Source organism: Daktulosphaira vitifoliae, unplaced genomic scaffold (assembly GCF_025091365.1).
Source record: "Daktulosphaira vitifoliae isolate Bord-2020 unplaced genomic scaffold, ASM2509136v1 Scaffold_2, whole genome shotgun sequence".
Lineage (NCBI taxonomy): Eukaryota > Metazoa > Arthropoda > Insecta > Hemiptera > Phylloxeridae > Daktulosphaira > Daktulosphaira vitifoliae.
Window position 1 is genome coordinate 31,518,840 of NW_026099573.1, and position 25,064 is coordinate 31,543,903.

General features: G+C 24.8%; 2 protein-coding genes and 1 long non-coding RNA gene across 5 annotated transcripts; 2 read left to right on the forward strand and 1 right to left on the reverse strand.

Annotated features, from left to right (window-relative positions):
- Positions 1–180: 180 nt before the first annotated feature.
- On the forward strand, positions 181–2,003 carry LOC126899004 (pseudouridylate synthase RPUSD2-like). Its single transcript, XM_050673464.1, has one exon. The coding sequence runs from the start codon at positions 297–299 to the stop codon at positions 1,794–1,796; it is 1,500 nt and encodes a 499-aa protein (XP_050529421.1). The 5' UTR covers positions 181–296; the 3' UTR covers positions 1,797–2,003.
- Positions 2,004–5,941: 3,938 nt separating this feature from the next.
- On the reverse strand, positions 5,942–20,923 carry LOC126899006 (lysophosphatidylserine lipase ABHD12-like). 3 transcript variants are annotated; one of them, XM_050673467.1, is made up of 11 exons: positions 20,666–20,923; positions 20,042–20,081; positions 15,575–15,710; positions 11,007–11,125; positions 10,736–10,841; positions 10,269–10,462; positions 10,060–10,192; positions 7,150–7,267; positions 6,905–7,066; positions 6,599–6,723; positions 5,942–6,094 (listed from the first exon to the last, which is right to left on the reverse strand). In XM_050673467.1, the coding sequence occupies exons 3-11, from the start codon at positions 15,619–15,621 to the stop codon at positions 6,058–6,060; spliced, it is 1,041 nt and encodes a 346-aa protein (XP_050529424.1). In that variant the 5' UTR covers positions 15,622–15,710; positions 20,042–20,081; positions 20,666–20,923; the 3' UTR covers positions 5,942–6,057. The 3 variants fall into 3 exon arrangements, with proteins under 3 accessions (XP_050529424.1, XP_050529425.1, XP_050529426.1); XM_050673468.1 differs by lacking the exon at positions 15,575–15,710 and having other exon boundaries at positions 20,666–20,922; XM_050673469.1 differs by lacking the exons at positions 15,575–15,710; positions 20,666–20,923 and adding an exon at positions 20,241–20,258.
- A 1,387-nt stretch (positions 20,924–22,310) lies between these two features.
- Positions 22,311–24,395, forward strand: LOC126899009 (uncharacterized). The gene is made up of 2 exons (XR_007702460.1): positions 22,311–22,423; positions 22,550–24,395. It is a non-coding gene; the product is annotated as an uncharacterized LOC126899009 (long non-coding RNA).
- The last annotated feature ends 669 nt before the right edge of the window (positions 24,396–25,064 follow it).

Below are 25,064 nucleotides of genomic sequence, written 5' to 3' on the forward strand. Positions count from 1 at the left end.
AACTTTTTAAATAACAGATAGTTTATTTAAAACAATATATATTTCTTAATCCTTTAGACTTTATATGTACCAATATTAGAAGAGATAAAACTAGTTATCAATAAATGATAACAGCAATTAATCTATACTCGTGTTATTTTTTTAAATGAATATCAGTGAATACTGGTATTACTTATCTATTAACTAATAATAATTAATACAAGAAAAAAGTTTTTCGTAATATATCTTGATAACTTTCTTTAACTTATTGTGTTATACATTTTGATCGGCAAATTATTTTGAACATTTTTTCATGAATGATTTATAATTTAGAGAAATTCTTTAAAATAATTATTTGTTCTATATCATTAAAAGAAATGAAAAAACATTTTGTACAGCTTTCAGCTCCGTCATTAAATAATAAAGTAGATATAAACATCCAGTGTTCGTTGTCTGATAGTCAAATATCAAGTGACTCTGCACCTGAATTTGAGGAATCCACATCAAAAAGTAAGCGTAAAATCTTTAAAGCAATAGATGGTAATAATGGCAAACATAAAAAAGCTAAATTAGAAGGTAAAAACGTGCTATCTAATATATATAATGAAACATCTTATTATTTTGAAAATGGTCTTAGAAAAGTTTATCCATATTATTATACTTTTACTACTCATACAAAAGGTAGATGGGTGGGTAGAACTTTACTTGAGGTATTTGGTAAAGAATTTCGTGCCCACTCTACTGAAGAATATGAACATCATATTCAAAAAGGTTCTTTGACCATTAATAATGAACAAGTTACCCCTGACTACGTGCTTCAGCATAATGATTTATTGTCAAATACTGTTCATAGACATGAAGTACCAGTAACAAAAGATCCCATTGATATTATTTATTTAGATAAGAATATTGTTGTTGTTAATAAACCTGCTAGTATACCTGTTCATCCTTGTGGACGTTATAGACATAACACAGTTATTTTTTTATTAGCTAAAGAGCATAATTTAAAGAATTTGAAAACTATTCATCGCCTCGATAGATTAACCAGTGGTATTTTATTGTTTGGTAGGACTCAAAGTATGGCACAAAAACTTGAAGAACAAATTCGTAATAGAGAAGTAAAAAAGCAATATATATGTATTGTTGAAGGCAAATTCCCAGAATCTATTGAATGTAGTGAGCCTATTGAAGTTGTCAGCTATAAAATAGGAGTTTGCAAAGTATCCTCTAAAGGAAAAATATGTTCTACAAAATTTAAATTAATTGATTATAATGAAACATCAAATACTAGTCTTGTTAAATGTTATCCAAATTCTGGTCGAATGCATCAAATTAGGGTTCATTTACAATATTTAGGTCATCCTATTACTAATGATCCTCTGTATAATGATGTCATTTTTGGTCCTGAAAAAGGACGTGGAGGTAATTTTAATAAATCTGATGAAAAATTAATAGAAGAATTAATAAAAGCTCATAATGCTGAAAACTGGTCTAATACTGATGAAAAAATTACTTCAGAGCTAGCTTCTAACAATAAAGACACATCAAAAGTAAATACTAAGTTACTAAATTATGATGTTGGAAAACATACTCATACTATATATACACAAACAGAATATGATCCGCCAGATTCTATATTTGATCATAGTAAACTATCTATTGATCCTTACTGTAAAGAATGCCAAACAAATTATAGAGACCCAAAACCAGAAAATCTTATAATGTACTTGCATGCTTATAAATACAGTGGACCTGGATGGGAATACAAAACACAGATGCCCAATTGGGCTAATTTGAACTGGAAAGAACATTGTTAACTTAAATTTAGTTTATTTGAATGCTGTTTTGATTAACATTAAATGTATTTGTTTGATAATTATTATTTATATCAATTTTAAAATACATAATATAGTTTTAAAAAAAATTTTCATTGCTTGATACATTCCTCTAATCCTGCAGACACTGTGAAGAATAAAGCTAAAATATACAGGTATTTCAGATCTACCTGAAAAACATTTACAACTTTTGATACAATTATTATTTTAAAGCAAATTTTTTTCAATAATTATTATTTTTTAATTTTTATTAATAATTTTAGACTATGACGCTTAAGGCATATTTCTTATTTAGTTACGTAGGGCAATACNTTAGACTATGACGCTTAAGGCATATTTCTTATTTAGTTACGTAGACTGCCTAAAAATAATTACAAATGCATACTTGATATTACACCTGTATAAATGATATTTGCTAAAATGTATCAATATAGCTATAAATGAACGAAATAAACATACTAGAAGATTAATATTGAGTCAATTCGGGCATACGTAACATACCCGATGAGGCACGTAGACATGGGTGGGCTTGGCCCCCCTTAGATTTAATGTGACCCATGGCTGGGGCCCCCCCAAATCTAAAATTCAATTATTTTTACGAATTATCAAAAACGTGCTAGGTCTTATATACATTGAAATTATTATTAATTTGTGATTACTATTGGGTAATACAATTATTATTATGGCTGTATTTTCATTTTTATATTCATAGAAAACATTATTTGAAAAAGATAACGTTCTAGACGTAATAATAAATGGAATAGCAGTTACTCCAAACGTGGTGTAAGTAAAATTTTTTTAACTCTGGTCCAACAAATGATAACAAACTACCATGTATCTGCATTGATTAGAATCTAGTTGATTACAAAATTCGATAGAGTAATACTCTATGAAAATTTTTCTGATAAATCTTATCTTTAATCTGTTTCTTTTTTTATAATGTAGTAGTTACCATAGTAAAATGAATAAGAAGTATGCTCGATCACAGTCAGCATTTTCGTCGTAGTACGCGCAAGTGCATCTCCTTGTGTTTTTGTGCATTCGTATACGATCGTTGAAATACGACCGCTTCCGAATGCACTTTAAAACCGGGCGATTTTTAAATTGATAATTCTGATATAATATATATGATAGACATAATTTTTAAGTAATAATTATATTAATTACTTTAAAACAACGCATTCAATAATATTTTATAATAAATTTAATCGTGGATACTTATTTTAGATTCTATGTATTTTTTTGTTGTAACTTTTGTATTTTAATGAAAAATTAGGATTTTGTACCTCGTTAATTAAACGTGAGCTATATTAACTAGTGTGCAGACTTATTTTTTTATGTTTTAACATTGAATTAACACCACATTAACTTAAGAAATTAATATTAAATATATTACATTAAGTTAAGATGGTACATTTTTGGAAAACATAGCGCATAGCATTTTTTTTTTTAAAAAAATGAATGAGTATTAATTAATGTGAATTTTAAAAAACAATCAACATTATTTATAGAAATTATTTTACTTATTAAGTGAATGAGAGAGATAGCATAATATAATCTTGAAATATAGATTATGTTTATTTTATTTTTATAATATAAAAATTATATAATATAATATTTCAATATTTCTAGTACCTTTTCATTGTATATTTTTTTAGTGTGCTGCTAATAATAAATATAATCCATCAGATTTATTTGAGGACAGCCTAACATATTTAATGGGGATATGTAGCTTTTAAATTTGAATACAAATATCCGAATCTTGTAGATAATTTGAATGAACCTAATGATTGCATAGAGGTTAAATAATTTGGAACATTACGACAACCATCACCTACATTAATAAATTTAGGAAAAATCATAGGAACTATTTTTAAAAAATTAAATGAAAATGGTACTTATAGAAATACAGTTAATATAAAATATTTTTACATACCTATGATTAAATTTTTAATAGATGATATTAGAAAAACTCCAGGCTTAATAAAGGAGGTACTGGAATTAACTAAAAAAGCATGTAATTCAGATAATCTTTTGGTGGATGATGAAGTCAAAAACTTCATTATTAGAACAAAAATATATTTTAGAATACGGAATATAAATAAAAAATCTTGCATCACGAGAAATGAGCAATAAAAAAAAAATTCAAAAATTTATTAAATAATCATTAAAACTACATTTTTTATAAATAATGTAACAATTTATACTTACTGTAAGTAATTACACAATAAATTGATATTTAATTATTTATATGCAGTTAAACATAGTAAAATTTTACTATGCAGTTAAAGTTTTTCTCAGGTTAGATTTATCAACGAATTAAATCTTGGTTTATAAACTACTACAGTGTAGCAGATAATACAATAAAGATGTATTACAACACAGTTGAAGTTAATAATAATAATAAAAAAATTATAAATGAAATTGAAAACCGAAATTAACTAAAAAAAGTTCATTAAAATACTTGACTATAACGGGACAGTGCCCCTTAATATAGAATATATACAACGCAATGTATTTACATGTGACGTCACGTTGAGTTTATTGTTGGTTACATATTTTACCCCTAGGCTTATCATGCGCACTAATTTGATCGAGCATACTTCTTATTCATTTTACTATGGTAGTTACAATAGGTAATTTGTTTGTTTTTGTTAATTTGTTATTTGCGTGCTCTAAATAATAGTAACAAAAATATGACTAAAAAAAGGCAGGAATTGTTTTTAATTTTAAATAAAATAAATTTTACATTGTTTATAATTTATATTTATTTTAAAAATTATTTATAACTAATTTGTTATTAGTATTTAGGTATAAATTATTTTTTCTTAATAGCTTAAAAGTTGAAAAATTAAATCATCTTATGTTCACATCATTATTTTATTTATTTTTCACAATATGAATAATTCATCCCGATAGTGAAGATAAAAGTATTTCTTTTTTTACTATAGATACTATCCATTTTTTATAATACTGTAATAATTAGTATACTTTATACGAAAACAATTTGTTTTTAACCAACTAATGGTAAAATTTTGAACTTGTAAGATTCAAAGTATGGGATACTGTCTAAAGAGGAGTGGAGGGAGCCCTCCCACAAGCTTTTCATGGGAAACAAATTATGGAACATGATAGAAGGGCCCAAAATTGTTGGCCCCTCCAATAAACATTTTCTGGCTACGGCCTGTATCCGAGCAAATACTGAAATATGTATTTTTTACCTTTTCCTAGGCGATGCTGCTACTAGGTTAATTTACTTTTTAAGCAATTTTATATTTATTTGTAGTTTTATGAATTATGATTTTTAAATTGCTAAAGTATGGTATTCAAAGTGAATCATTGGCAAAATAAGTTTTACAACACAGGCTTGGTGTGAATATTAAAGCTTGTGGTTTATTTGTTCATAAAACTTTGCAATTCTTAGCAGCTAGCCCTGATGGTTTATTTGATGATGCTCGATTGTTGAAATAATAAATCAATATATAAAAAGCAATTGCTTAAATGTATGACCTCAAACATTTATTAATATAGTGTATTTAAAAAAATCTAGTAATTATTAGTTCAAGTCGTCGATGTAGGATCAAAAGATAATATCAACTAAAAATATATTTTTATTTATTTTTGATTAATTTCTTTTTGAGTGTTATAACAATAATTTCTTAGAGAAGTTATTAACTTCAATTTCAAAATCAAATAATTTAATAAAATTTATTGAAAATATATTATTTTTTTTTTAGTTATCTTTGATTGTAAGAGGCAACAAAATATAATAAAACAATTTTCAAATGTTGGAGGAAATAATTACATTGTAAAAATAATCATGTTTTTTTTAATTACTTTCAACAACACAATACATAATTATACTAATATCCATTTCTTGTCTTATTTGTTAATTGGTAAAACCATTAAAATGTAAGACTATTTGTGATATTTGTTCAAAATAAAATTGATTAAAATATATTAAAATAAATAAAAAATACATTTTTACAAAATTAGCGTAAAAATTTTGTGTAAAGTTTAATTATTTTTGCTAAATGACATACAATAATAATTTACAATGCTATAAAAAATAACTATTTATATAACAATAATTATTGATCAACATATAATAACAAAAACATTTAATATTTATCAAATTTTAAAATCACAAAACATAATCTAATAAGAAAATAATAAAGGAATTATTGTTCAAAGTAAAAAAATTTTAATTTTATTTAATCACAAAACAATATTTCTAAATTTATTAAGACATAATGCTAGAAGTACTATTTATAAATTTCCTGAAAAATAGAATTTACCAATAAATTAATAAGATCTATAAGAAAGTTTTAACAAATAAAGTAACTTATGAGAAATATCATTTTTTTTACCTTTGATAGGTAGCAAAGAAAGTATTAATTTTACTTTTATATGTTTTGTTTTTTTTGTATTACTATACATGATTACTCCACCCCTACTAAGTAGATTTTATTCAACGATATGGAAAGATCACAAATTGTATCTAGTTGATTCAACTAGATAGATTCTATCATTGCCAAAATTTTATTTTTAAGAAAGTTCTTAAAATTTTAAATATTGACATTGGCTGTTTTATGATAATTTTAATATTTTGAGACATTTCCTTTTATTACGACGATTGAAGAGAATAATTAAAAATTATGGCACTAATAGCTTTAGTATGACATGTATGTTATTTTAACGTATCAGTTACATAAAAGAAAAAGGAAGTGTAAAACCTCTCAGCTACATATCAAAGCTAAAACTTAAATAAACAAAATTCTTACTTGATTTTGTTCCCTAATTCTTTATCTTTACATATAAATTTGTGGTTAAATTTTAGGTGAGAATCATATAACACCAATTCAACATATGTTGAATTATCTCTAGATTTCATTAGATAATTATACAACTATAATACAAATAAAAAAAAAAATTTTGAGATTATAAGAGCCATAAAAATATGAAACCAATTTTAATGTTTTTTATTTATCTTACCACACTATTAAATGATCATTAAATAAACATCTTTAAAGTTATGATATATTTTTAACAATAATAATATTACTAATTGAATTAAAAATTTTTTATACCTTTTCCCCAAGTTTATAAGGTATTATAACATCATCTCGTGCATGCAAAATTAAAACAGGCATTTTAGTGGTTTTTAAGTTTTCTTCAGTATCAAATACAATACCATTTTCTACAACTGGATCAATAATAAAATAGTCAAACCAAGGTAAAAAACCGTAAATCTGTAAAAAAAAAAAAGGTATTATTATTGTTACAATATATATATATATATATATATAACAGTTTATTATAATATAATTACAACCTTAGCAAGAGGATATTCCCGAATTTCTTCACTTATCTTAGTAAATGGAGCTTCTAATATAAGACCTTTTGAAAAAAGTCCTTCTTTTTCCAATAATGAAAAAGCGTGGGAACTTATTCTGTCAAAAAAAAATTTTTTTATAAATAATAGTTAATACATATTAAAGCTATTATAAATTGTTAAATTATTTTCAAAATTATATGTAATTTAAATTTTAACGTTTTTTTGTACATACTAAAATTTGTATAACAAATGGTTTGATTAAATCATTTGTTTTGATAGTTATTATTTATTTTTTTACAAAATGTTTTGTAATTTGATGATTTTTAAAATGTTCTGAGGATATTGTGTGGATAATTGTTGAAGTATTCTGCTAGATTGTTTGATAGTTTAGCTTCATTCATTTTTTCGATATATTGGCATTCTAATAGTAGGTGTTTAATAGTGACTTAAGTTTCACAAGATGTGCATGGATCTGTCTCTTACATATTCATCAAGTATTTATGGGTGAGATAGCAATGACCAATTATCATTATTGACATTATTATATCTTGCTTTTTTATGAGGTTTATTGGGTTGATCCATTTTCCAATAGAGGAATCATAGGTACTCCTATTTTTATGGAAACCATACTGTATTTCACCAAATAGTTTTTTTTCTTCTAAATAACGAGAGTTTGTTGTTCATTATTTTTTCTAATACTTCATTTAATGCTCAAAGAAAAGAAATATTCCTGAAACATTCTGCTGTTTGTTGTGTTTGCTTAGTTTAGAAATTGATACGATAATTGTTTTTTTCCATTTTGTTAGAAACATACGAGTTTTGAAAAATTGTTAAATATATTGAGTATTAAGTTCAGACTTTTGTTTAACATCTTAATTGCCTAAAAAAATCGATTATATACTCTATAGTTTTAAAAGATCAAAAATATTACTATAGTAATATTTTCGCTACTGATGGTAAAAGCATAGAAAATTGACAAGTATTCTAAGAATTGTGTTTAAATTAAATTAGTCTACTCAATACAGTGGAAAAGGAAAAAATCTCTTAATAATTTATATATTTTTAAAGTACTTATTTATAAGTTTTTTCAAATAACCATGATTGTTAATTATCACTTTAGTAATTAAAATATTATGATTGGTTCAATTAATTATCATATGATAATATAATATTACTAGGCTCCGCCCCAGACCTGGAGCCCTATAAGCCTAAAGTGCCTTCGGCGCGTAAGTCTCTTTGGGCCGTCATCATAAGTAGGTCACTGATTCCGGTAGGGGTACTCGGCTACGCCGGGCACGATAATTGTTTTGCAGAAAAAATATTACATCAGAATCAGTGTAACAAAAATATATTAAAAATGTTATTATTAAAATCTGGAAAATTCAAAAAGAGAATATAGTAAAATGTTTGGGTATAAGGTTGACGTTTGTTAATTCAAAAATTATTTTAGGAGGGTATTTAATATTTTTTACTTTATTAAACATGTTATAGAATTTTTTTTGCTAAAAATAATGATGAAAAAAAAGGACATTAGGTCCTTATTTATTAGAAGTTGCTTAAAAAAATATTGATAACGCTGGTTCAAGGGGGGCCCATATCTCCTTTAAATACACCCCTGGTATACACAAAAATTATTAATATTCTAATTATAATAATTGTGTTTATATTATAGAATAATTAAAAAAAATTCAGCAGGCTATTATACGTAGGACTATGTAGAAAATTTAATTTTGATAAAATTATTGGTAACTGCGATTTAACGTTGGGCAATATAGTTGTTATAGATGAATCCTAATTTAAACGATAAACTCATACATCATAGATGAAAAAAAAAAAGATTATTAATTATGTACTGTTCTGAAAATGAAAGTACAAACTTATATAATTATAACCGTCTTGAAATTTATATATAATATATATTTCTCGATAAAATATAGTGCTATGTGCAAATGCAAAATAGTGTTCTAATAAAAATACATATTACACCATATAATTAAGGTTCATAATAAACGTATGAGCAGAAATGAATCACTGCACATATTAAAACCATGCGCGTGTACTTTCATTGAAAAAAAATTTTTTGAAAATCCGAGCACGCTAAGTAATTTTCCTAGAAAAGCTTTTTTTTCCTTGTTCTATTATATAATAAGATATAATAGGACGTGTAAATGTGTTGTTGGCATACAGAAAAAATGTTATTTATCGTTAAAATTTGATGAATTTTAAAAACTCGTAGCGGCCAGTTTTATTGGGATCTCGGATTTTCGGATTTTTGGCGCTTCCTTGACACGTACAGAACGCTGTGGTATGATTGCGAATCGTAAAAAAAATCGTTTTCATTTCGTTAAGTGACGCAAGAATTTCGGGCAGCACGCTCTGGCGTCTCGAGCGAGTGAAAAAAAAAAGCTCGTAAAACGGTGAAAAATGAACGGATTGAATTGATTTTTTTATCATATCTCAGGAATGTCATTGGGCTGATCTAATGAAAATTTCAAAATTTAAGTCGTAAAACGATGGCTTCAGCGAGCGTTTTTCTCAAAAAAAAAAAAAAACGGTCAAAATTTTAAAACGCTCGCGGGCGAGGGCCAAAAATTTTCCTGAAATTTGGTGACCTAGTACTTTCGTTGAAAAAAAAAATTTTGAAAATCCGAGCACGCTAAGTAATTTTCCCAGAAAAGCGTTTTTTTCCTTGTTCTATTATATAATAAGATTTGGTTATTTTTAATATATTTTTTCTTACTTGAGTATCATTTCAATTTATTAATGTCTTCTACTCTTTAACCGTTTTCTTTTTAATTTTTAGATTATTATTATCTGATTACTTTTAAATGTTAATACTTTTTTAACATTATTTTAAAAAGATCCTATGTATACACATTTCAAAAATGTAATATTTTTAATATCTACCCAGTGCCTAATGAATGTCCCCAACCATAAATAGGAGAGCCATTAGCACGACTGTGCACCCATTTAAATACTTCCATAATATCATTTACAACACCTGTTTCACTTATTGTATCATCAGTTGAATCTGCATAACCTTGAAAATATATACAATAATATATTATAATAACATATTTTATAATACAAAATTATAGCTTATAAAGAATACCTACTTCTATAATCTACAGCTATTACATGACAATCAACATTTTGCAATACTTTATATAACATTACTCTATGCTCATTTGCACGCGTACCAGCATTCCCATGCATATATATTATAATAGGATCACCATGGCCTAAAAGTTGTTCAAAATTGTTGCTTCTGTGTTCATTCTGTTGCAGTAATTTAGCAGGTAAAACGTGCCTACAATATTAAGCAAACAATTTTTATAATTTAATATTTGTAAATGCAATTTTTAATTTAAAATATAAAAATTAATAATACAAAATAATTTAAACAAAATCTTTAGACTGAAAATGATTTTTATAATTTATTACACTTTTTACTGTTATTTTAAATTTTAAATATAGATCATAATTAAAGGTATATTTTACACAAGATAAAAATAAAATTGATAATTTAATAATATTTTTTATGAAAGAGATAAATAAATAAATTACTATTTGATTTGCTTACCAAACTCCTAAAGTAATATTATCGTTTGTTGTTATGTAAAAATTCCTGGTGCCATTAATTCCATACTTTTCAGGATGAATATAGTTATTATTATTGGGATAACGCACTGAAAATTAAAAAATATGTATTTAAGATGTAATTTAAAGAATTATTATATATATATATATATTTGAGAAAATAAAAATTAATTATTATTAAATATACTATAATTAACACTAATTTAGAAATTATTACAACAAAAATTTTTTATAAGAAATAATATTATAGTTACCATAATTCAAAAATATCATTCCCCTTTGAAGTGGTGGTGAGTAACGGAATACAACAGGTATTATTATAAATATGAGTAATAATATTATTCCGAAAAAACTTGATATAATACAACAAGTCCTAGTAAATCAAATAATTGTATTTAAATAGTTTAACAAAATACATACATAAATTAATGTGTTAATGGAAGGGTATGCTGCATAAAGAAAGTAGCTCCATACTTTATATTTTCTAGAAAATAGTTACCAAAGTTTTATACTTTCATTTAATACAATGGTTTTTGTTATTTTATTCGTTAAATTCCTTGACTATAAATTCATGTAAATGATTTTTCTAATATTAAATTAAAGAATTTTTTTGTTTTACAATATATGACGTATAAATTCAAATGTTGAGCTATCTCTTTTCTGCAGCAAACCCTATTATTACAATGAGAATAAAATACCGGTTTTTAATAATGATAAGACAATGAGAGATTATTAAAATATGAATAATGAATATTTTTATAGTCAAAAGCAAATATATGGAATAATTAGTGACAAATAATTAATTAAATTTTACATTAACTTTTTTATTTTATTTTATAAATCTTGAGGGGACCCGGTGGTCTAGAATTTTCGAAAAATCGATTTTTTTTTTTTTACATATTTCGAAAGTATAGTATTTCAAAAATATACTGTTAAAATTTGGTGACAAAATTCCGAGTATTTCTATATTTAAAACCCATTACAATGTCAGGTAGACGATCGGTGAGTTGGGCTCCAACTCAAGGGCTTCCTTGGTTTCCAAGGAATTAACAATTTTTGCGGATTGATGGATTTAGGACACGGCCTCTGTAACAGTACTTATTATAGTATAGTAAATAACATAAAAATTGCTGCAGAAGCCGTTACCAAAATTGTTTTCGAAAAAGCCGTCTCTGAAGAAATAAAAATATAAATATTTCAATCCAATTTCTTGAGAATATAGTTACTTAAAACTTTAAACGCGTTTATCTCGAAACTACTTTTTTTGGTCTACTGAAGCTAAAAAAAAAAAACGGTTCGACCGATTCGTCTAAAATTTTAACAGGTCATTCTAAATAGTACTGGCTCTCGCCGGGACTAGGAAAATTTTTTCTGTTGAGTATTTCTATTTTTTTTATTAAAAAAACATTGCAAAAGAGAGTCGTTTTCAGACTCGTACTTTGAATTACGCGCCATTTTGTCAAATTTTTTTTTTTTTTTATTCTAGTTCCTGCCATAACTATACTTATACTGATTAAAAATCCGTCTTATTTTTTAATTTCAGATCAAAGGGAGAGATAAAACCTCCTTCAGCAGCCAGGTCCTTTTTTTTTGAGAGGGGAACTTCAGCGCCACTTTTGGAATTAAAAAAAAAAAATTTTTTTGTGTTTACCATCATTTTTGTATTGTTAATAAGTAATAAAATAAGCCTTAAAAAATTTAAAACCCTTAATCATTTCTGTCATATCAAAAAAAATTTTTAAAAATAGGCTAAATTTTAGGCCGCTAGACCACCGGGTCCCCTTAACACTAATTCTACAAAACAAAAAAAATAAATAACCAAAAATGAATAATGAAGTCTCTTCTAGCTAAGTACAGTTTTCTAAAAAAAATTAATTCCTTATAATTTTCTCTATTAATTTTAATACAGAACAAACGATTTTGGGGAAGGGGTTTAATTTTGTTCTTAGTTAGATAATTTTGTTAAAAATTAAACAAATTTAATACACTATTATACAATAATACTTCATAAGTGTGCATTACAAATTTTAAAATTTTAAATTACAAATATTTGTCTTGACAAAGAAATTAGATATTTTATTCAAATAATTAAATATTCAATTAAAATATTTGATGATTTCATAAAATAGTAAATGAAAAAATGAATTTAAATAATTTGATGCAATTTATTTTTCTATAGTAAAAATTTAATTGTAGAGCTATAATTTATTTCTTTTCAAGTTTAAAAGAAATAGCAGTTTTTAAGTTTTATAATAGTTCAATTATTAATAATAATTAATAGATTTTTATTTAAAAATAAAAATCATGTCAATTTAAAGATGTGAAATTTTTAGGCTAGTAAACTAACATTTCTGTAAATCAGTGTCTTGAACTATTATAAATAATTTTTATGATATATTTTTTTAGCTACTACAGCCTATTAAGGGTCAATGTGGTCTATTTCAAAGGGGAAGTTTTTTTATCCTTATACACTCCGAGATAACGGATTAATCAGTCATCGGATAGAGGGATGATGACTCAAATTGAAGGGCTCTGTACATAAACAAGATAACTTCATTTTTTTTTTAATTTCAAGACACAAAAAAAACCAGAAATTTTTACATGTATTCTTCTACCTGCCAGAAAATTAAAAAAATTATATATTTTTTATAGTAAAAAGTTTCTTGATTTTGTACAGATCCCTTCAATTATTGAACTAATCTCTCGCTCAGCAAACGAAGCTGCTCGTGAGCTTGTATAGATTCTAAGACATTGCGCATCGGCCACTATAGCGCTACCGATTTGATTAAACTATAGAAAAAGCAATTAAAATTAAAATAACTAGCATAATAATAAAATGTAAGGACACATATATCTTTAAACTAATACATTTACTATGCAAAACAATATTTGTTACAAATGATTGAAAGAGTAAACGTACCATTATAATGGTGGATATTTGAGGATTCAACAAAACAAATTACAAAATTTAAATATACTTATTTATATAAATACAAAATGAATCATTTTGTATTTTAATTTCTTTTCCGAGTAAATGTTAGTAAAGAGTAGTTTTTTAAAAATATATGAGTGTTTAGAAAATTGTAATTAGCTTACGAAATTAACTTCTTTAAATATTTATATTAAAAAAAAAAATTATTATTCAAAATTCGCTTAAGCGTAGGCGTAAATTGGCTGAGAGAAGCTTAGGACTTCCTTAAAACACATATATGCGTAGATTAAAGTCAAGATAGAAAAAACTTGAACCAGTTCATAATACTTTCTAAACGGTCTATATTTTATGAAAATTTAAGAGACTTGTAAAGCATTTGTTTTAAAACTCCATTTCTTAAACTCAAATTGAAATTTGTAAACAAAAAAGCATGATAAACATTCTTTAATTTTTAAGTAGATTGGCATTTTTTCTATTGAATGTTCCCTCTCTCCGGCAATGACCAAAATAAATACACATTTAAGAAACCTCTACTTAAGAGAATGCCTCAGTGGTCCTTAATAAGTAGAAGTATATTTTCTATTCATTTTTTAGGTTTTTATGATTCGAAAATTTAATACTTGGACACCTTTCTTAACACAATAAATTTAATCAAGTGCTTAAAAAAATTTGTTTTTAATGCCAATTTTACTGTCTCATCCAGTACTTGGTAATATATTAGAATACAGGATAGGTTAAGGATTTTTCTTAACTTTTGACATGCCCAATTGAAATTTTAAGTCAAAAAACAGTTAATATTTGAACTATTATAATTAAAATTTGTAGAAATCATATTTAATTATTTGAATCATAATACCCCACAGTAAAATTATAATCAATATAGTCACAAAATAATTAGATATATTTAAAGCAGTTTTTTGTTTAGTATAACTTTGATGAAAATTCCTCTTTTTAAAATGAATGAAATAAAATCATAATCAATTTACGGAGTGATTAAAAATCTGGTAAGACACTCATTTTTTCAGAAACTATTGAGAATTTAAAATTTTTGTGATTATAAGAAATATTAGGTTTAAAAAACTCTACAATAATATGTCATAAAATCTCTATTTTGTCACTTCAAGGATAGATTCTTATTTATAATTTTCTCTAATGAGAATCATTAATTTTAACTTTATAATATAATAAAAAAAGAAATTTACAGTTTTGTCCTTACAATCTTTTTCATCCGATTAACCGTTTCCGTTTTACACATTTAAAAATTTGGATATCAAGTAAAAATTCATCATTGATTTGGTATTATTATACCAGTGTCGGTGCAATCAGTATTATTGCTGTTACCGTAGCGGCAATAATCTGTTATAATGGCCCATAAATAATTTATCATGGTAGTTATCATAAATAATATTCCAGACAGTTATCTAAATGAGAAATAACATTAATATATAGTCACTATCGAAAAAGATTATTGCTATCATCGGTATTATAAAACCAACTCAAATATGAATTTTTACTTGACATCCAAATCATTAAATAATGTGTAAAACGGAAACGGTTAATCGGATGAAAAAAATTGTAAAGACAAAACTGTAAATTCTTTTTCTATTAAATTATGAAGTTAAAAAAAGGGGTTCCTATTTTAAAAAATTATAAATAAGGGTTTTTATTCCAAAAGGAATAAAAAAAAATGATTTAACTGCATATTATTGTAGTTTTTTAAACCAAATATTTTTTACCTTTACAAAAATTTTAAATTCTCAATAGTCTCTGAGAAAGTGTCTTGCCAGATTCCGATCACTTGTATAAATAAAAAAATATAACATGATATAAAAAAATGAATTATGGTTCATACCAATACATAATATGATAAAATGTATGTAAATTACTTACACTAAAAAACAAATGAATAAAAGAACTGTGACAATTTTTGAAATCATTGCTTATAATTTTTTATATTTGATAAACCTATAAAACTATTTTTAAATAGTTACAATTGAGAAAGTGGTAATTTTACAGAATTGCAATCCTGTAACATAATTAATAATTTTCTATCAATACCTAATTTATTTTAAGAAAATATAAAATTTTTATTTTTAAAATTAAAATACCAAAAAAATGTGTAATATATACTTATAAAAATGTTTTATTTTATTTTTATACTGTTGGACTCTAAATTTATTTAAAACTAATAAAAATGAACTGTGCTTACTTTGAGATTGATAAGGCTAAGTAAACAAGTGTCATGAGGCTTCTGAAGTTGAGTATTATATATTTAACCAAACACAATAATTAAACAGAAAATGTTATGAGAATTTCAAATGTGGTACTTTGACATTGATTAATCAGTTAAAAATAACATAAAGTGTTATTAAAAGTAAGATATAAAGTTTTAAGTATTTAGGATCAGTTGTGAAACGAATGATGGTAATGACCAGGATGTAAGACACAGAATTAAGTGCGGGTGGTTAAAGTGGAGAGAAATGTCTGGTGCATTAAACGATTAAAGAATTCCAAAGAGGCTGAAAGGTAAGATCTATAACACTGTAGTGAGACCAGCTATGATGTATGGTTCAGTGTAGGGCGGTTGAGTAGAGAATGTGTGTATAAGAGATGAGAATGCTTAGATGGATGAGTGTAGTGATTAAAAAAGATAAGAACTAACAACTATGAAAGGTATGATCAAATTTTAAAAATCTCAGATAAAATCATCAAAATTCTTGACATTTTTATGATTTTTATAACTATTTTTAAATTCCATGATTTTCCAGATTTTCCTGATTTGTGGTAATGATGCAACTCCTAAATTTTACCATGAATACATGGCAATAATGTACATATTTTTTTATTTTTTGAATTTATTTAGATCTCTCTTCTTTCAAATAACATTTATCATCTAAAGATACCGTAAATCAAAGGCAAATCAATAGGGGCATATGTCTTAAGTCTTACTTTAAGTTAAAGACCATTTTTTATTTAACATATCTTTTTTTTTTAAAGTATTTTTATAAAAATACATAAAAAATTAAAGATGAAAGTGTCTTCAAATTGGTGAATGATGAACAGAATATCATCATAATTTTATGCAATTAATTTTTAATGCTAACATATTGATTAATAAATAGAATTTAAGGAGGGCTAAATTTAACAACCCCTCAATAAATTTTCATAAAACAGTAGATATAAATTTCATAAATTGTTAGAAGAATAACTCTTAAACTGACTGCTAATAAGTTTCTAATCAGATATAATTAATAATTAGAAAATAAGCTGTCACATATGTATATAGTGCAACATGCTTTTCTAACAGGAAAGCACTAGGGTCCTAACAGTTGGCTAAGCTGTGCCTAAACAGGACAATGCTGGCCCTATATCATTTATATCCCACTAAAAGGGCAGTTAGCAGTTTTAAGTAAAATAATAATAGTATTTAATTTAGTAACCACAGCAATACTGCGCGAGTTAAGTTATCAGATCAATAAGGTATGTTGCCGCAAGCATGGTAAAATGTCGACTGCCTCCGTTATGTTTTTAATTAACTTAAGAAAAGTATGTAATTGGTTTATTTACATCTGCGTGCCTCATACTCATGTTGAGCTGTAGGGTCGTTTGTGCTGATCAGGCACTAGTGTAGTTGTTAATTGTTAATGTTGGTGTAGGACGAATAATCTGTCCGTAACAATAAAGTGAATCATTTATCACAAATCTCTTAATTAGTCATAAAACAGAAATAATATTGAGAATTTTTTTATAGTTCGTTTAGGTATATTTTTTACACAATTTATGAATCATATAGTATTTTTTATGTTCATCCCTTATACCTTATATTGGTGTCAACTTTATTCTTTTAGATGGCAAAATACATATCTAGCTATGTATGATACATTATATACACTATTACATATTATGCAAATTATTACATTAACTAGTTTATAAAATAGAAAATTTTGTAATTAATAAAATGACTGGTCGATAACAACTTTTGGACCAGTATTCTGGGAATTATTAACATTTTATAGTGAAGGCTGGAAGTGAGGTGTAGGTGTTATTATTTATATTACTATTCATTTCCCAGCTGTACTCTTTTTCCTGCTTAGATATAAACATCTTATAAATTTCCAAAATCATTGTCTATAAATTTTTATAGTATAGTTATTTTCTTAATTAAATTATTTCAGTTTTCAATCAATATAAGGTGGAATAAAACTAATTGACAACTTCTATTAATTTTGGTATAATCAACATTTCATTGTAACTTAACATTTTTTTTAAATCTTAAAATAGTCAATTTTTCAGTACTTTTCTTACTAAAATGATCAATAACAACTTTAAGATAAGTAATTATTGAGTTACAAGCATATTAATACATAAATTGAATTTGTGACTACTGGAGAATGCATATTAAATATACATCATTACGACCTTTATTCAACCATACCGCATAGTATTAATTAAAATGCTTGTAATTTAATAACTACTCATCTTAAAATTAATATCAACCCATTAATCATTTTTGTCAAAAAATTGTTGAAATTCGGCTATTTTAAAATAAAACAAAATATTGATAGGAGTTATCAGTTATGACATGTATATATTCAAAATTTATAACTTTTGATCCAGTAAATATTATATGTTACTTGAATATTTTTCTTTGAAAATCTTACTATAGCCAATTTTAAGATATTTTCTAAAAAAATTTTGATGGTTCAATAACAAACTTTAGGTTAAGTAATTGTTGAATTACAAGCATTTTAATACATAGTATGGGTATGTAGTGCTAGTGGGGGCACTTTGTATTAGTGTATGTGCACTCCGTAACTGTATAAGTAATTATACTTATTAATTTTTATTGACCCATCAAAACCTTTTTGAATGTCCATACATCAGTATAAAATGTATATAATTACATAATCTGTATATATATAAATATATTTACCTATGTATTTCATTTCTTACATATAATTATAATTATAAAACAATACTTGCTATTTTATTAAAAATAAATTGAAAATTTTACTCAATATAAAATATTTTACATTTTTATTTTTAATTCAAGGAAATCAATTAGGTCATTCATGTTAAATGACATTAATGTCTATTAAAGTAGAATTTGTACTGAAAATACTAAATATTACTAGTTTTACAAGTTTATATTATATTACTAATCTTTAATATAAATGTTTATAATAATTAAATAATTATTGGTATTTAAGAAATATTATTAATAAGTATAGAAATATAGTCAAAATGTAAAAAAAAAAATTTTATGTAATTTAATTCTCTCTTAAATAATAATTATGAGTATTCTATAATATTAAATGAAAAATTCTTCATTTAAAAATGTTTTCATTAATTGGTACATTAATTTTATTAAAATTAAATTTAGAATATGTATAATAATTTAATAATGATGAAATCATTATCATAATTAAATACACGTGTTTGCCAGAATTTACTTTAATATTAGGTAATATGATTTTAATACTACCAATAAAAAATGAAAAACAATTTAAATTTTATAAAACATGGCTTTCATTCTTTATTATCTTATATTAAATTTCTCAATTCAATTAATAATGTATAATTAATAGAATGTAATTTTGAAAAATAAAAAATACCATATAATATTGTCACTTCTTCTTTTTCATCGCCTTTAGCCTAACTACTTATGGTCGGCCTCTCCTATCCTAAACTTCTATTTAAAACGATCTCCTACATTAACTATGCATAACCGTTACTATTAAAAAAGTACTTATTTAATAATATTAAATTCAAGGCCTTGTTAAAAAAACTTATTTAAAATTATTTTCTTAATTATATTGCCTTCATAAACCATTTTTAATTAAACTTTTCTGATAAACTGTTTATTATTAAAAATAGTTATTTTTTGGTTGTAAAAAAAAATTAATTTTATAATATTTTCTACCAAAATTTTGTAGAAAACATTTAATATCCTCTTATCTCTAAAATACGCATTTATAAACACTAAAATTTTGTTTTTGTGATTTCTATGTTTTATAAATCATTAACATGTTTTACTTTTACTGAGCTACTTGCCCTTAGTAATTATAAGAAAATGCATATAAATCTAGACTTTATTCATAATAATTATGAACTTCTTTTTCAATTGGGTAGAAGAAATTATTATTATGCCCAATTGAAAAAGAAAATCATACATTATTGAATTACAATTTATTTCATGATTTTGTATTACTCTGATTAAGAGTTTAAATACAAATAAATTACTTATTACTATCACTAAAAATTTAATAATCTCAACATAATAATGCATTAGAATATACAAGAATACTTCAATAATATATATATTTATTTATAATAATGAAAATTAAGAAAACATACCGTTTTAAACAACCTTGACAAGGCATCTCAAAAAATGTATCTAAAAATCAAATGAAATATAAAAATTTTAAAAATTAGGTAATTTACATATTTATATAATAAAAATTGATCACTTGTGGCTAATTAATTAAGTAAAATTAAAACTATATTAAAAATATTATTATTTTAAAAAAAACTAAAAAATATTAAAAATATTAACCTCAAAGCCACAAAAAATTAATGAAAAGTCGTTACTTCGTATTTCGGAAACAATGTTACCATTATCAACACTAAACACATACTGACTTTTCATTAATTTTTTGTGGCTTTGAGTTTAATATTTTTTAGTTTTTTTTAAATTAATAATATTTTTAATATAGTTTTAATTTTACTTAATTTACATATAATTATTACTAGTAATAAGATAATATTTTCCCAAGAAATAAATTAAATTAAATTTCAATGTTAAAAACATATTTTTGAAGGTTAATACTTTTTAATGGTAAATTTCGCAATTATAATTACACTTATTTATTAAATTAATTTAAAAGAAATTACTCGAAAAATAAATTTAGAAATTATTTCTATATTTCATCAAGCAGAGATAATATCTGTATATATTTCAATTAAATAATATTTACTTACGGATATTAATAGTTAATTATTCTCTTATTTCATACTTGTTCGTAAAAATATCATTATTTCAGTTAAAGGATGAGTATGTCACAAATAATTTAAGTACAACAATACTGTTTTTTTATTTATAAACATTCAAAGTACCTTATTCGTCAAGTCATGAATTAAATATAAAACTTCCGTGTTATTCAACTTTTTAACTGTTTAATTTTATTTAGAATTTTTTTTAATTACTTAGGACTAAATACAGGCCGCTTATCAAATAATATGAATCACTATCACGGTTCTTTAATATAAATAATTTCAATTGCGATAAAAATGAATGATTAGTTGATGCGCGACTATTCAGACGTACCTTAATGAACGAAAATCGATTTTGCAATTTATATTTATTATGTAAATTCACAAAAGATTTTTATTAGGTACGACTTTATAGTTTTTCATTAACGATTTATATATGCAATTTATTACCGTATGCATAGTCATTTCATAAGACTCATAGTACTTATGTATTGGTAACTTATAGGATTGGTAATAATATTCCATTGCATAGTCATTCTTATGGGAAGGCTGGTTAGTTAAGGGATATATTAAGTTATAAAAAATTATAAAGTAGTTATAATTTTTATGTCAAATGTGTTAAAAACTGAAAGGCTGATATAAAACTTTTCAGAATACTTGTTGTTAATTATGAATAAATGGTCTACAAAGAATTTTTATCAGAGTCAAATATACACTTTTATTGGTTAATTTTTCGCGATGATTTTAAATATGCAATTTTATTTTTGAAAGTTAAGGCTTTCTCCATATAAACAATTAAAATCATTCATTTTTAATGTTTTTAAAGTATTTATTGTCAAATTACGTTTGATATGACAAGATTCAACTATTAAATTAAATAATTTTACTTTGTTATTTATTCATTTTTGAACTCTATTTGTGTGTTCAACTACTAGTTTATAATATTCATATTTTTTGGTAAAATATGTAAAAAAATATAAAAAAAACTGTGTCACAGTGGGGTCGTAGCTCAGTATAGACGTGACATAGTTGGGACAAGTATAGACAATATCTAGCAGTGATTAAAATCAATATCATGAAAAACGCTTCGATGCAAATCTGTAGATAGTGTTTAATTTTAAGAAATTGGTTGATTATTCTAAAAGCAAAATTAACTCATATTTTTATCATTATTCCTAATTATTAGTTGATTTATAAATATATTTATGAATAAATATCTATTAAAGCAATTCAACGTATTTAACAATTGATATCTAACACGTTGATGGACAGTCACTGTTATAGCAGTCAATGTGTTTTAAATCGTAATTTGACTATAACTGCTATAACAGTGATATATTTAGAAGTCGTAAAATGACATAACTCGTATAGTAGTCATGTTCGTAATAGCTTTATCGTATTAAGTCAGATCAAATGTCCATTTACGACTTGCACAATTGTCAGGCAAAGTATTGGATGTATTCTAAAAATAGATTATTGAAAAATAATGTGAGTTTTTTTTTGTATTTCTTTATTATTCATAATACAATTGTGATGGTGTCACTAGTAATGTGTATATTATTATACATACTTATACAAATCGTATTACTATGTCTTTCGATTTAGTCGTGATATGACATATTTGTTTTGTACTATATTATTCTTATTTTTCTCTCATTATGAATAAACGAAGCAATAATAGTGATGAAGATATTCGTCAGATTTTAGACGAATCAAACAGCGATTACTCTGATTTATCTGAATCAGGTATTATTATTATTATTTTATTATTATTCTGATCCAGATAATTATAAAAAAATAAAGTATAAAAATTCAAATACATACCAACGATAGATTACCATCCTTTTCATAAAAAAATATTTTATATTTTAGATTCATTTGAAGAATCGATCGGTTCAGGTGATGATCCGACTTACACTTTAGACAAAGATGATTCTTCTGATGATGGATTAAACTTTACTAGTAGTGATGATTATTAGGAAGAATACAATGCAAACATATGTGATAATTTGTCCACTGTATACGAAGAGGTAGACAGTGAGTGATTGGGAAGACGATATAAATGAAATAGAAGATTTCAATTATGATGAACAAAGTGCTGGTGTACAATTAGATATTTTTGATGAAGCTACCCCATATGATGTTTTTATGAAGATTTGGAATGAAGAGGTAATGCAACTTATTTTAAATTCATCAAACAAATATGGAAAAAAACAACTTAATTTAAATCGCCCTCATACTAAAAATGGTCGTGTACAAAATTATAAAGAAATTTCCACGATTGAGTTGCAAAAATTTTTTGGTTTGTGTTTGTTGAGAGTGGAACTTGGTATACCTGTACTTAGGCAATGTTTTGGAACGGATCCATTGAGCTATCACCCCATATTTTCATTTACAATGAGTGGAAGAAGGTTTGAACAATTTTTAAGAGTTTTACATTGTTCTGAAGGTATTCCAGTTGAAATAAATGATAGTTTAGTAAAAATATCTCCACTTTTCAATATGCTTATATGAAAATTTCAGTCCTCCTACTCTCCGCCAGTAAATTTGTCACTTGATGAGTCAATGATGCTCTGGAGAGGCCGCTCAATATTTCTTCAGTATATAAAAAACAAAAAACATAAGTACGTAATAAAATTTTATGAACTTTATACCACCAATGGATACGTAATTTCAGCAAAAATATATAAAGGGAAAAATATCGAAGATACTTCATCATCAAAAGTAAATGATTTAGTTATGAGACCATATTTAAATAAAGGCCACCATCTTTTTATGGACAATTTTTATAATAGTATTGGTTTGTCGAAAATATTACTTGAAAATAAAACTCATACAACCGGTACTTTAAGATCAAATAGAAAATTAAATCCTACTCAAATCACAGGTAAAGATGTTAAACTTTAGGAGACTAAAGAAAGGAGGCCACAAGTTTTCTAGAAAGGGATCGATTTATGTCAGTAGATGGAAAGACAAAAGGGATGTTTTTAGCATTACTACTAGATACCATCCTTTGATGACCACTGTGCAAAATAAACGTTGGATAAATATTCAAAAACCAAAACAAATAATCGAGTACAACTCAAATATGTCTGGTATAGATCGTTGTGACCAAATGCTGTCATATTATTCAAGTCCTAGAATAACCATCAAGTGGTACAAGAAAGTACTATTTCATCTTCTTGATGTCTTCGTGGAATTCATTCTACATTTACAAAAAAAAAATTCCTCAGTATACAGGACATTTTATTGATTTTCATCGTGAAGTTGTCAGAAAACTTATTCACTTACCACTCACATAACAAATGGACGTCAACAAGAATAAAGGAAAAAGCAGAAATAATTTGAAAATTCAAGGTCACTCTCAAGAGAAGATACCATTACCAAAGAGTAAGATAAATATTTTTTTTTTATTTTACTCAAGGCTGATCAAGGAAAACATACTTTTTGAGTTGTCGGGAGTCTTACAAGAAAAAAATTAGAAAAATTACGTCTTAGAGGTGCAAAGATTGTTCATCAAATCTACCATTGTGCCCAGGATGCCCAGGACCCTGATTTTCAAATTATCATGTAAATAAATAATTTTAACTATTTAAAAATTGTATGTATCAAATGCATTTTTTTTTGTGTTATAATAAAAAAGATATTTTATAATAATTATCATGTTGATATAAATATATCAATATAGTATAAATAAATAAAAAGGATTTGTCTGAAATGTGCGAGTTATTATATTCATTTATACATAATTACGAATTTTATAAAATGTATTAATAATAAATTTTAACACAAAAATATAAATTTATTAACGTAACTATTATAGCAGTCATATGGTTATACGAGTAGAAAAAAGTCACGAGTGGACTACAACTGCTATAGCGGTTACACTTTTTTTTGTTTTCATAGTTATTGTATCATATTTATAAAGAAAAAAGCTCTGACGCATTTTTTATTCTAAACAATTATTAATGAGATATTTAAGTGAATCTGTAATTACAAACAAGAGCGTGACTGCTATAGCAGGCATGTCCGTCAATGTGTTAATAATTTAGTATTGTAATTTTTTCAGAGTATTTATAAAAAAATATAAAGTAGTTATTACTTTTATGGCAAACATATATAAAAATTGAAGGGCTTGACACTTTTTAGATTATAATTTGTTATTAATTTTATAAATAAATGGTCTGCAAGAAATTTTTATCACAGACAAAAATATACTTTTATTATTCAATTTTTCGTGCTCATTTCAAATCAGTAATTATATGTTTTCCATCGCCAATAATTTTTTTTATTATTACTAATTAGTTAAAAACTATAGAATATAACTATAAGGAAAATAGTTCTGAATAATTCATAATAATTAAATAGATGTATCATCTATTTAAAC

What these genes read in the sequence shown, in the direction of transcription:
- LOC126899004 (XM_050673464.1), top strand. Translation starts at nt 297, where the DNA reads ATGATTTATAATTTAGAGAAATTCTTTAAAATAATTATTTGTTCTATA.
- LOC126899006 (XM_050673467.1), bottom strand. Translation starts at nt 15,621, where the DNA reads ATGATTTCAAAAATTGTCACAGTTCTTTTATTCATTTGTTTTTTAGT. An exon ending in CTTATAAACTTGGGGAAAAG is followed by an intron (nt 6,724 to 6,904) that starts GTATAAAAAATT and finishes TTTGTATTATAG; the next exon opens with TTGTATAATTATCTAATGAA. An exon ending in GAATTAGGGAACAAAATCAA is followed by an intron (nt 6,095 to 6,598) that starts GTAAGAATTTTG and finishes TCTATTTTTCAG; the next exon opens with GAAATTTATAAATAGTACTT.